The following is a 13,980-nucleotide window of genomic DNA, read 5'->3' as shown; positions in this document are numbered from 1 at the left end:
GCCAGCCCAAAGATCTTGCAACTGCTGGGACTTCCAGGAAGTAGGGTCGTTAGTGAACTGGAAACAGAGAGGGTGACCGGTGTTTTAATTATACAATATGTATTGTCTTACAGGTGCATGGTTGGCTACGTGAATGCCAGCTTGTCCGTGTTTCGAATTTCTGACTTTGAGAACCGGTCTGAGCCTGAGTCTGACGGCAGTGAGTTTTCAGGGACTCCTCTCAAGTACTGCAGGTAAGTGTTCAACATTCAGAGTGGCTCTGCCTGGCTGGGCCGGCTCTGCCGGGGGAGGCCTTGCTCCTGCAGTGCCTTCTGGCTGAGTGGGTTTAGAGCAGCGCTTCACTGCCCTGACAGTGTATTCGAACCACCTGGGAAATTTTAAAACCTCCTCCCATTCAGGCTGCTATGCAAACCACTAACACAGAATCTCGGTGGGGTTGGGGGTGACTCAGACATTGCTTTGGTTAAAGAACCACAGGTACAAAGTTGAGAACCACTGGTTTAAAAGTTAAAACTGAAAATCTATTCTTCAAGGGTTATATGCCTGGTCCAAGGACTCAGGAACACAAATGTCTTGGTGGTTTGAGTGGCAGCTGTTGAGGGCATGTGCCCTGGCTCTGCTTCTCTCTTTGCCCATGCTTTAGTGCATTGTATTTCCAAATGTTCAACAGCCCAGATATACAACAGAGTCCCAGCGAGTTGCATGTTCTACCACAGTCACCCCCATAGCACATTCTCATTTCTAGAGAGAAATTAAACAGTATCTCTTGATATTTATCCATTAAATATTATGTGAACAAAAATTCATTAAACACCCACTATATCCTGGGAACTTTTAATTACAAATCATATCAACCTCCTAAAGAAGGCAGCGTGACCTCATCTGACAGATGATAGAACCATTCACCAAAAATCCAATGAAATTACTTGTGTCCAACTACTGAAATCAAATTCATATGCATTTTTTCTTCTAATAAATTCTTGGATATTTTAAGAGTTTATGGATTTCCCTTCATGGTGTCCTATTCTTTCCCTGTAAGAGAGTATAAAGAAAAGTAGCCATAAGGGTCCCCAGACTTTTTTTTTTTTTTTTTTTTTTGCGGGTCTGGGCATGGAACCCAAGGGCATTTGACCTCTGAGCTACACCTCCTGCCCTGTTTTTTATTCTTTATTTTGAAACAGGGTCTCACTAAGTTGTAGAGGGCCTCACTAAATAGCTGAGGCTATCATCGAACTGCAATCCTCTCGTCTCAGCCTCCCAAATGCTGGGATTACAAGCGCGCACCACCTAGCCTGGCTGGTCCCAGACTTTTTGACAGAGGGAACTTTGGAATGATCTACTTCAAACCCTCATTTTATATAAGGGGAAGGGGAGAACCAGTCATTGACTTGTCTTAGAAGACCCAGCAAGCCGGGCGTGGTGGCGCATGCTTGTAATCCCAGCATTTGGGAGGCTGAGACCGGAGGATCGTGGTTCACAGACAGCCTCAGCTACTTAGTGAGGCCCTCTGTAACTCAATGAGACCCTGTTTCAAAATAAAGAATTAAAAAATAGGGCAGCGGGTGTAGCTTGGAGGTCAAATGCCCCTGGGTTCCATCCCCAGATCCGCAAAAAAAAAAAAAAAAAAAAAAAGACCCAGCAAAGTTAGAGGCAAAATTCATGGTCCTAACTTTTATCACACTATTTTCAAGTAGTTCTATTAGTAGAGGTGCCACAAGCTGTGGGTATCATCCTCTTCCACTTGCCACACTGGCCTGGAAAGGACTCCAGGAAGAGCCCTGATGCTGAGGCTCTAGCATGGTTCTTCTTGGCATTATTCCTAGCTATATAAGTAAGACCTATAAATAGGAATGTTTAGCTTTTTGTGAGTCAAAACTTTATCCTTCTTTTATAAGTTAACTTCTTGAAAACTCCCTGTAAAGTAATATATTTGCCCATTCTCTTTTCTTTGGCTTTGTTTTATGAGTAAAATGTATGCAAGCATAAAGACTACTGTTGGAACCTACAGAGGCCCAGAATTCTTCCCTTATTCCCAGTCTAAGCAACTGGATCCCAAAGAGTAGAAACCCGTCTGGCCTACAAGAATAAGTGACACGCTCTATACTTAGCAGGTAGACAACAGAAATATCAACAACCAATGACTGTGAGCCTGTGCCGCTTCCAGAACACAAGAGATTGTGAGGGAAACCAGGTGGTCCCCACTGCTGTGCAGTGGCAGGACACTGTCCACCCTCTAATGCTCATGCCAAGTTACCAGTGCCCCATTGGCTGTCAGGTCTCTTCAAATGGCCTCTTTCTTCCTCTCATGAGGATGAGCAAGTCAAAAGAGAAAGTGCTGGAATGTCGTCCAGTATTGCTCCTCCCTACTGACGCCCGGTGGGGAAGTAAGGACTAGGCAACAAAAACCAATGGCTTCTCCAACAGATGTTCCATTTGCTCATCCAGACCATTTTTTACATGAAATTAGTTAGCAAGTATGTTAGAGGCATTTGGAAGTCCAAGTATAAAATGGTTCAAAATAAAACATTATTATTATTATTATTATTATTATTATTATTATTATTATTATTTTGCAGTACTAGGGATGGAACCCAGGGGCATTCTGCCTTTGAGCTACACTCCCAGCCCTATTTTTTTATTCTTTATTTTGAAATAGAATCTCACTGAGTTGCAAGGGGCCTCACTAAGTAGCTGAGGCTGTCCTTGAACCATAAAGAACGTGCACCACCATGCCCAGCTCAAATATTATTTTGAGTTAAAAACCTATGGTCATTAAAAAGAAGATAAAATACAGAACCTTTCTCATCTTTAGTTTCCTCAGTTATAATTCTTCCCATTTGTCTTACATAATATAATAAAAGTATATTCCACGAGTTGCTAATATGAATGGAATTGTCATTGCTGTCATCATTAATTTAAATTATGGTTGCTTTATTTAGCATTTAAAAAAACTTTGCTAAAATAATACTTACTTGCAGATTTATTTAAAGTCTTTAATTGTAGTGTGTGTGTGTGTGTGTGTGTGTGTGTGTGTGTGTATTCAGACAAATGTGTGTTGTGTTAATGAAATGAAAAGGAAATTCAGTGTAGAAGAAGCAGAGGAATGAGATTCAGAGGTAGATGGAAGGTAGATGGAATGTATAGGAGACTTCTAGTCATTTAGCAATTGTAGCTGGAGCAGCTCTCAGGCTGAAAACATTTGAACAAATAGATAAAGTTTTTAAAGCCCCTTCTCAAAAGCATCAGTGACTGGAAACAAATTTTGATATTTCTAAAGTCAAAAGTAAATGAAGGCAGAACCCAGAGTAGCACACAGAGTGTCAGAGCCAACTTTTACCTAAACAGAATCTGATGAACTGGATGGACTTGAGCTTTGTTATTTAAGACGTCCATGGTTAGGAAAGCTGAAAGAAAATATCAAGGTGACCAGCTCCTGAGTAATCAAAACATATACTATATAAGCCAGGCATTGTGGCACATGCTTGTAATCCCAGCATTCAGGAGGCTGAGACCCGAGGATCATGGTTCGCGACAGCCTCAGCTACTTAGTGAGGCCCTCTGCAATTCAGTGAGACCCAGTTTCAAAATAAAGAATAAAAAATAGGGCAAGGGGTGTAGCTCAGAGGTCGAATGCCCCTGGGTTCCACCCCAGACCTGCAAAAAAAAAAAAAAAAACATATATTCATATACTATATAAAACAACTCTAATATATTCACACCATAGTCCATTGTACTAAAATTAGCTATATTCAACAGCATGGATGAATCTTGAAATATGATATTCTAAAAAGTAAGGCTCAGATGACTACATGCAGTATAGCATCCTTTCATCGAGTTCAAAAATAAAACTAGACTTCCAGGAAGATGGCGATGGAGCAAAACGGGGCTTACGAGCCCCGCTAACAACCAATCTCTATTACCACAAAATCAGCGCCTTTCATAGCCAGAAAACAACATCAGCAGAGAAACAAAAAATGTAATTTTAAGGGACAGAGAAAAAGAGGGCTGGAAAAACGAGACACCAGAAACCAGACCGCAGTGCTGCAACCGGAGCCGCGGCGTGAAGCGGCGGGCGCCATTTTGCCTTGCAGCACCAGGCTCCAGAGAGGAAGGGAACTCATAAGGGAGCTCAGAAACCAGAGAGGAGATACGCCGACCTCACGCCCGAGAATGCGGCAACAGCGCCTTACTGCTGGCGGCAGCGGCGAGTTCACCAGACGGCACCAGACCAACGCACTCAACAGCCCACCAGGCTCCAGAGAGGAGCGGCGGACAGCGAGCCGAGGTGAGCCGCTGCGGAACAGCCGGGCGGGATTCGGCAGATTTCTCGGCGGCGCACGGAGCAGCTAAAGCTCCCAGGGGCTGGGCTCAGCGCACCCTGCAGGGACTCAGAGTGGAGTTCAAAAACAGAAAAGAAATACGCCAGCCTCACGGCCGAGGGCGTGGCAGCGGCACCATATTGCTACCGGCGGCAGCAGCAGCAAATTCACCGAGTCCACGACAGCTCCATCTGTGCACTCAACAGTGAGTCAAATTGTGGCCCCTAGAGGAGAAATTCCAGTACTGTACTCCCAGGGACTTGACCCAGTGGGGGAGTGGCGGTGGCAGAGATATTACACCATAGGAGAACGCCCAACCTGGCACCCCCCATGGTCTAAAGCAGCCTTGATTGACTCCCTGGGTCTGAGACTCTGCGATACAACCCAGTAAAGGAGTAGTGGGGACTGAGATACCACAGACTTGAGATCCACAGCACCTTAAGTGAAGTCGTAGTGACCCAGGGAAGAATCCAGAGAAGGCACAAACTTCTGAAATCATGGGAAAGAGGAATAATAATGGAGCAATGAATGTCCACAACCCCACAACATCAGAACCTGATAAAACAGAAATGCAGAGATTTATAGAAGATCAAAACAGGAAAATAACTGTAGAAATAATAGAGGTGTTTCGAAAACAATTCAGAGAGAGCCAAAGAGAGATAAAGATGCAATTAATGAAGTAAAGGCCTCAATTCAAAGTACAAACAACCGATTAGACCACATGGAGAATAGAATCTCGCTCCTAGAAGATGATCATTCAAAAAATGAACGCATAGTTTCTAATTTAGAAAAAAAATCCGACAGCAGGAACCTGACATTGAAGAAATATGGGCCCATTTTAAGAGAGCTAACCTAAGAATAATTGGAATAGAGGAGAGAAAAGAAGGTGAAACCAAAGGGATTAACAATCTTTTCAAGGAAATAATAGCAGAAAATTTTCCAAACATAGAGCAAGAGGTTGATACACAGGTACAGGAAACTTACAGAACCCCCGTTAGAGAGGATCAGAGAAGAGGATCCCCACGCCACATAATTGTCAAAATGACCAATGTGGAAGCCAAGCAGAGAATCTTAAAGGCAACAAAAACAAAGGGCCAAGTGACATTCAGAGGCAAACCAATTAGAATCACCCCAGACTTCCCAAACCAAGTCATGAGAGCCAGAAGGGCTTGGAGTAACATATTCCAAACTCTGAAAGAAAACAACTTCCAGCCAAAAATTTCCTACCCAGAAAAACTTTATATCAAATTAGATGGAAAAATAAGAAGCTTCCATGACAAACAGAAACTGAAGGAATTTGTGTCTTCAAAACCAGCGCTAGGGAAAATACTCAAAGAGATTAACTACAAAGAAGAAATAGGTAACACACTCCAGAACCAGAGAAATAAGATTTTCCATCCAACAGACAACTAAGATTGGTAATATGTGGAGATTCATTATTTATGTTAGTCTTTTACCTATCTCTAAATTGTATTGTTTGCTTTTATTGTTGCTAATTTTTAGGATTTCTAGTTGGAATATTAATATACCTTCAGATATAGCATTTGGAAATATTTTATCCCATTCAATCAGTAACTTTTAACTCTGTTTACATTGTCTTTGGATATACAATTTTTTTTTATCTTTTAGGGATTTTGTATACTCTTCTGTTGCCTGTGCCATTGAAATCATATCCAAGAAATCACTGCCAATTTCAATGTTGTGAGGTTTTATGACCTAGATTTTCTTCTAAAAGTTTATAGTCTTAAGATTTATATTTAGGTCTTTTATCTATTTTGAGTTAATATTTGTATATGTGTTAGGTAAGGGTCCAGTTTTATTCTTTTCCATGTAATTATTATTTTTCAACAATATTTAGTTAAAAGATTATTATTTCTTCCACCAAATGTTCGTGGAAACCTTGTCAAAAATAACTTGACAATATATGGAAGAATTTATCTCTAAGCTTTTATTTAACTCCAATAATTTATATATCTGCCTTTAGAACAGTACTACACTGTTTCAATTATTGTAGCTTTATATGGTTTGAAATCAGAAAATATACATCTTCTAGCTTTGTTCTTCTTCGAGATTGTTTTGGGTATCTAGAGTCCATATTCCATACTAGGATAGATTTTTTTCTGAAAAATAAATAAATAAATGTATGATAGCTTCACCTAAAAAAAAAGAAAAGAAAAGAAAAAAATATTCTCTGGTAAGAAAGAAAGCAAAAAGAAATATTGAACTGTTATCTTTTAGTCATCAAAAGCTTGGTATCAGACAAATGAAACTGTTTTGTGAGATTATCATCGTTAATATTGGATAAATTGCTATAAAACTAGATGTCAACCACTAAGCCAAGCATGGGAAGGAGGGATTGGGAGGGAACGGGGTGGGGATCGGGTAGGGGCTAACTGGGCAATGTGTGCATGTATGTCTACAAAAGTATTTTCTTTATACCATTATGATATATGAATACATTGTACCAATAAATAAATAAATAAATAAAATAAATTAAAAAAATAAAACTAAGCTGTATAATATATAGGGAAACATAATCATATATGTGTACAAATATCCATTCATTATATACATGTATATGTTCATGATAATGATATACATATACATATAAAAATATGTTAATGGTAAAAAGTAAATTCTGCAGAGGGGAAGCAGGAAAATGGAATGAAGGAAGGATACACAGGTCGATTTAAGTTCCTGGTAATGTTTTAGTTCTTGGGCTTTGTAATGGGCTTATGAGAGTTTATTATATTATTAAAGTATTAAATAAATAAATAAAAATTCGTTAAAAGAGGACCATGAATGAACCTATACACTTAGTTATAAAGTTAAAATTATGATTAGGCCAGTTCTGTGTATCTGAGGGTCAAAACAATGTATGGGAATGCAAAAGATAAAAGAAAAATTAAGACCCTGGAAAATGCTAATAGGGTGGGAGAATTACCTTATGTGAAGACATAATATGAAATTAAAGTAATTAGTGTGGTGGTATTACATGACCAGGTAGTTAGAAAATGGAATAAAATTGAGAACTGAGATATATAATGCATAATAGCTAAAGATGTACTCATGGGAGGATGCATATAATATAACTCATTTATATAGTGTTCAAATCAGAAAAATGAAACACTATTATTTAAGAAAACCTACAGAGGTGACAAAACACTAAAAAAAACAAAGAGGATAGTTGTCACAAAAACTAGAATAACAATTAATTCGTGGCATGTCTGGAATACCAGCATAGCACTTTTAGACCATTGACCAAGTTCTATTTCTCAGCTTTGAATGTGGGCTCTGTGCCATTCACTTTTCACTCTTTCAGCTGTATATTCACTCATTTTCACAGTTAAAAAAATGAGAAGAAATTGACAATACCTGGCCCTAGGAAAAGAGTATCTTTAGGCTAGTCATCCATTTCTTGAGAAATAGAGAAATGCACTAATTAAAGCCCAAATTAGGAAATGCACTAATTTAAACCCAAAAGGGAATACTTTGTCTTCCCACATGTAAAATTGAAGCCAAGGAATTAAGTGTCATTTTCTGAAAACAACTTAGTCACTGGGGAAAATGTCTTCCAAACATTAATGCCACTGGACTACTTACTGTCTTTGAAGACGAGAGGAATAAAACTGATTTTATTAGCTTTGAACCTGGGCTTCATGGATGTTTCTACAGCAGCAGTGGGAAGTGTTTTCTTTGTATAAGTGCCAGAAAACAGGCAACTAGTCATTTTGCAAGTGAATAGCATCACATTAAATGCCAAGAAACTGGGTTGGAGGTATTGCTCAGTGGTGAGAGGGGGGGGGGGAGGAGGGAAGAGAAAGAAAGAAAGAAAGAAAGAAAGAAAGAAAGAAAGAAAGAAAGAAAGAAAGAAGGAAAGAAAGACACACCAGTGGCAAATGGCACCTGAAATTCTTAAACCCTTACATAATGAAGCATGAACTGAGAATATTTCCAACAATAATCTGCACAAAGAAGAAGAAAAGAGTTATAGTCTAAACTTTTAGAGCAATATTTTTATTGATATGGAAAACTGGTGTCCAGAAAAGAATTCCCAGCTGAAGTGAACACTGGTGTGTAAGACTTTTAGGAATTCAGTAAAGATAATTCTGGAAACAGTTTGAGGTTCCTCTTTTTTATAAATACACCTTTGTCTAAAGTCAACCATATATATACAAGAAAATGTATATTGCTACTTTTCTTCTAGAATATTTACTTAGACTATATAAAAATTTAGATAACTAAGCCGGGCATGGTGGCGCACGCTTGAAATCCCCGCTCTTGGGAGGCAGAGACAGGAGGATCGCGCTGGTTCGGAGCCAGCCTCGCTGGGTTAAGAGACCCTGTTTCCAAATCAAAAATATAGAAAAATAGGTCTGGGAGTGTAGCCCGGAGGTAGAAGGGCTTCCAGGAACCCCAGTACCAAAAAAAAAAAAAATAGATAACTAAAGATGTGTAAAAGAATTAATATTTGTGTTTTTTATTGCAGAAAACACAATTCTGATTATTGACTAGCTATACTCTGCAAAAAGTAAATGGAGATTAGAACAATCCATGCAAACTTTGAGTCCTGAATAAATTCTTCTTCCTAAAATTTTATACATAGTTATTGGAACTAAGGCAGCAACAAGTTATAAAACCATGCATTAGAATGGTGTTCTAAGCAATTGCTCAATCCTCACCACCACAGAGCAAACCAGCAGCTTAAAGGCACTAATAAATTCACTTCTTAATTTCTTCATCATAAATATTGCTCTAATAATAAAATAATCATGATACAATATTATTATATATCTATAGACATCCATTATGATTAAATGATAATTGTGGTGATAACAATAATATTTTTGTAGCCCTAGTTATGTTTCAAAGATATTTTTCATAGGAAATTATTCTGTATTTTCATATACAAGTCAGTGTTGACCTTGAGTTTATATAATCTTGTATGAGAACCTGAATAGTAATAACTTTTATTCAGACAATGCGGTTTGCTATATATTACACAGCAGAATTGTTTGAATAACCCAGGTTTCTTCCAGGTTATTCTAAGTCTCTGGAGTTAATGAAAAGAATACTGGGTTCAAAAGGCATAGAAACGTTATAACACTGAATTATTTCAATCTTCATTTACTTTTTGCAGTGTACACAGTCAACAGCCAGGAATTGCGTTTTCTACAATTAAGAAAACAAATGTCATTTCATTTACTCCTCTTTACCTAATTTCTGATATAGTCTAAGTAAATATTCTAGAAGAAAAGTAGCAATATTCTTTTCATTGTGTGTATAGCTGATTGTCGCAGTTTTCTCACCTGTGATGATAGTACTAGTAAAATAGCATCACGTGGATTAAGGTTTTTAGGATAGATTAAAGTTTTTGAGCACCCTAAATAGGTGCTCAACAGACATTTGTGAATTTGGTGCTGACTCAAAAATAACTGAAGGACTTTTTAGTGACAAGTGGCAGAAAACTAGCATAAATTAACACAAAAAGAAATTTTTTAGTTCAGTCAACTGAGAAAGACAAAGGGTGAGATGAGACTTAGTAATAACTGGATCCCAGGACTTAACAGAGTCAGCAGGACGGACAGCTGCTGCTCGGCTGACTGTTTTGCTGTATTGACTTCATTCTTAAGCAGGCTCATAGTCTATGAGGACCACCAGTCATTCCAACCTTTGATCTTCTTTATGGTTATGGTTAGTGGTAATTCATTAGTAATCATTCTAGCAGATATCTACTAAATGAGTCTCATGCATCAGATCTGGCTCATCTTTCAGGCTGAGGTCAGGAGAGGGTACAAGCCATATCTAACTTCCATGGAAGATTTCCCAGAATAGAAGAGATATTCTTTTACCAGAAGAAGAAATGCTAAACAATCAAAGTTAAGATGTAAAACTTTGCTCCCATGATGAGGCCTACTATAGTGGAAATGAAAGAGATTTGAAAATCAGAAAAAAAAATAGTTTGAAATGTAACTTTATCATGTATATTTATAGATATAGGGACTACCGGGACCCTCCTCATTCACTGGTACCCTATGGCTACACTCTGCAGTTTTGGCATGTGCTAGCAGCCCGGCTGGCTTTTATCATTGTATTTGAGGTAAGTTATCTCAACCAATTCCTTTATTTCCTTTGATATAATGCAGTTACTAGGAGTAATGAATGCATTCATTGATGAGGATTTTCAATGCGATTATCTGGTTCCAGAAGTAGCACAATCATATATAGCCTTTTAAATTTTTTCTTTTCCTTTTCCTTAACTAGAATATTTGATTATTAATGGGCAAGTCAGGAATCATTGATCCTAAATTTAATGTTCTAGGACCGTGTTTCTTAAACTCTACAGGGAAAATACAGTTTTTCCATCCCTACTTTTAGAGATACTGATATATCACATCTGTGATGTGCTTTTCACAAGCCTTCCATGATGATGCTGATGCAGGTGTTCAAGGACCGTAGTTTGGAAAACACTGAACTTGTTGTGTATCATCTTGTCGTTACTGACATTCAAGCGTACAAATAAGCGATCATTACCTAAGACTCAAAATAGACCCATAAAGTCGTCAAGAAAAATATAGCATCTATTTTCTTTCAGTCTTTTACAAAATAACTATGAAAATAGTTTGCATTTCTGTAACTCTAGTCATAAATGCATATTTCATCTTCTGTCACATATATTGGATCACGATTAATTCAAGTCAAGGATGCCTGTTGGTATGAACCAAACATTTCTTCAAACTGAGACTATTTCATTACTGCCTTTTTTCCACTATACGAAACTAAGAAAAGATAATATTAAGCTGATCTTCCTTGGAAATTAACTCATCTTTGATCAATCCCTTTTTATTTATTTATTTTTTAACAATTTTTATTGAACATAAGTAGTATACATTTACACTATATTTGGTGCCCTCTCCCCCCCCCCAAAAAAAAGAGATATTTTTAACCTAACACTGTCTTGAAATTTCCCAGATGCAATAAAAAGGGAATTGCATTCAGTTATCATTTGACTTGTCAGGTAGAACATCCCACTCCCTTTCAGTATACTGTAATGGCTACTTAAAAATACTAAAAATATACAGAAAAGCATCTTAATGAGCAGAATCATATGTCATTTCTGTGTCACCAAGTTTATCAAGATTTAAATAAGTATGACTCCTTAACACTATCATTGAACATGATTTTGTCTTAAATACTTCAGAATCGTAAGGGTCTTTACATTATCATCTGGTATTATATTTGTCACCAGGATATAAATGTGACCCTGATTCTAGAGTTCCAGCTATTTGTATTTCAGGTAAAGGATGTGTGGCAACTTACCAAAAAGAAAAATGTGTCTTCCTGAAATGAAGAAATTAGCCCACCCTGATAATTCCTACAATCAAGATTTGTAAAGCATTTCACCATCTACAAAGCATTTTTAAACATTTTCTTATAAATTTCACAATAATACCCCCTTTAGAGATGAGTGAATTACAGCACAGTAAAGTGACTCATGCTCAGGTAGACAGACAGCTCTTAAGGAGTAAAGGATGCTCAGTAGGGCCCCGCATCTGGGTTTTCTGATTCCAGGTTATAGGATCTTCTGGGTCCTCTTTGAATCCTCTCACTTCTCCTCCCTCATCCTCTCCCCTGACTCCTCTTTCCATTCCATAGTGGTGCCATCAGACCATGTTCAGCTCTCAGCTCTCACTGTCTTTATCACAGCCCTGCCCCCATCTATTCCCACACACCCCACAGGCTTCACGTCCTCCCAGCGCCAAGCCCAGAGCTCCTGCAGAAGGACAGCTGGCGGAACTGACCGTTGTTCTCCTCTATTGTGTTTTTAGCACCTCGTGTTTTGTATAAAGCACCTCATTTCCTATCTGATCCCAGACCTCCCAAAAGATCTAAGGGATCGAATGAGAAGAGAGAAGTACTTGATTCAGGAGATGATGTACGAGGCAGAGCTGGAACGCCTGCAGAAGGAACGGAAGGAGAGGAAGAAAAACGGGAAAGCACACCACAAGGAGTGGCCCTGACTCGGTAGGTGACAGGTGTGGCCTGCTCAGACACATGCTCGGGTGGGAGGGGCTGCTCTAACTCCCCCAAACAAAGCTCACCCTTGTTTAGGAATAGGGATTAAAATAAGCTCCTTAGAGGCTTCCAGAACCAGTCTGTTTAATGTTTTAATGGACTGCAACTCGATCCCCTCCTAGACACTCCCTGCCAGACCCTGGCCTGGTGGTCAAGGTCATCATGCACTGGCCCAAGTGTTCCCTGGAGGAAGCTTCCTCCCCTTCTCCTCCAGCCAGGTGGTCCTCTTCAGCATCCCCAGGGAAAGATGCCCCTGCCTTCTGGGATGAAGTCACACTCATCTTACCAACATCACCCTCCATCACCTAGTCATTGTTTCCTCCCAGGCACATCTGTGCTTTACCCAAAAAAGCTTCCTCCAAGCTCATCAGCCCACTGAGACCTGTACGCCTGCTAATCTGCCCTGGTTATCACCATCAGTACCACATGTATTTGGATATACTGAGGTGTGTTGAGCCCAGTGTTGCAGGCCTGTAATCCCAGCACTTACAAGTCTGAGACAGGAAGGTTACAAGTTCAAGGCTCACCTCAGAAACTTAGTGAGACTCTGTTTCAAAATAAAAAAAATTTAAAAAGAAAGTGGGAGTGTTTGGATGTATCTCAAAGGTAGAACACCCTGGGTTCCATCTCCAGTAGAACAAAAAAGATATATATTGATTTTTATTGTTAATACATGATTTTCAAATAGTTTTCAGGTTTCTCCAACACAATTGTAAGCATTTTCAGGAATACGACTTTGCATTATAATCTTTCCTAGACACCTAATAAATGCACATTCAACTAATGAAAGTCAGATGACTTAAGTCTGGATACACTATTAGAAAACTCCGTGTCTCCACACATCCTATCGAAAAGGGCTGAAGTATTCTCTCTAGCCACTCCGTTACTAGCTGTGAAACTTGGTCACTTAACTTGTCTGTGTGTGGTGGCACATGCTTGTAATCCCAGTACTTGGGAGGCTGAGACAGGAGGATGGTGCAGATTCGAAGCCAGCCTCAGCTACTTAGTGGGGATCTCGCAACTTAGTGAGACCCTGTTTCTGTTTTTTGCTCCAAGTCCCTGGTCCTCTGCCCATTCTGATCACCTCTTCTCTTCCTCTGGTCATTCTTTGGAAGAGAAGGCTGACTGTCCACGAGGCTTTGGGCAGAGGAGGGAGACAAATGTTAACAAAGAAAGTTGCTCCTGAGAGTTACAGCGGCAGAGACGCAGGTGCAGCTGAGTGGCATCGGCCACTTCTGGTGTCTGCACGGGGCTGCAGGACCCATAATCACTGGGTTCCTTCCACTGTTAACACTGCCGGCTGGTTTCTTCCCGAAGGGACCACTTCTCATTTTAGCTTGAAAGCACTGTGTTTGTTTCTCTGTATTCCCACAACACCTGGCAGGATGTCACATTGCTTCAGGCTGCCTTTCTGATTCTGTTTGTTCATCTGTAAAGCAAGCACAATAACATTTATACTGTACCTGACTCCATTTGAGGTTACAAATTATTTGAATGCCTTTGATGTGTGGTAAGTACAAACCACCGCACATCGTGTTGTCAAGCCATGGTGTGTGCGTAAGATCTTGCCATCTGCCAGGTGTGG

General features: G+C 39.3%; 1 protein-coding gene across 2 annotated transcripts in view; it reads left to right on the top strand.

Annotated features, from left to right (window-relative positions):
* The window catches only part of ANO4 (anoctamin 4), a gene marked incomplete at both ends in the record, with an annotated part of 438,431 nt that extends 426,091 nt beyond the window's left edge, over window positions 1-12,340 (top strand). For both annotated transcript variants that reach the window (XM_080705232.1, XM_080705233.1), the window contains 3 exons: window positions 114-233; window positions 10,314-10,419; window positions 12,149-12,340. In XM_080705232.1, the coding sequence (XP_080561358.1) occupies window positions 114-233; window positions 10,314-10,419; window positions 12,149-12,340 (418 nt within the window). The remainder of the gene's footprint in view (window positions 1-113; window positions 234-10,313; window positions 10,420-12,148) is intronic.
* Between the last annotated feature and the right edge of the window lie 1,640 nt (window positions 12,341-13,980).

This window comes from Muscardinus avellanarius (assembly GCF_963383645.1).
Source record: "Muscardinus avellanarius genome assembly, chromosome: 11".
Lineage (NCBI taxonomy): Eukaryota > Metazoa > Chordata > Mammalia > Rodentia > Gliridae > Muscardinus > Muscardinus avellanarius.
This window is presented reverse-complemented; position numbering and strand designations above follow the sequence as displayed.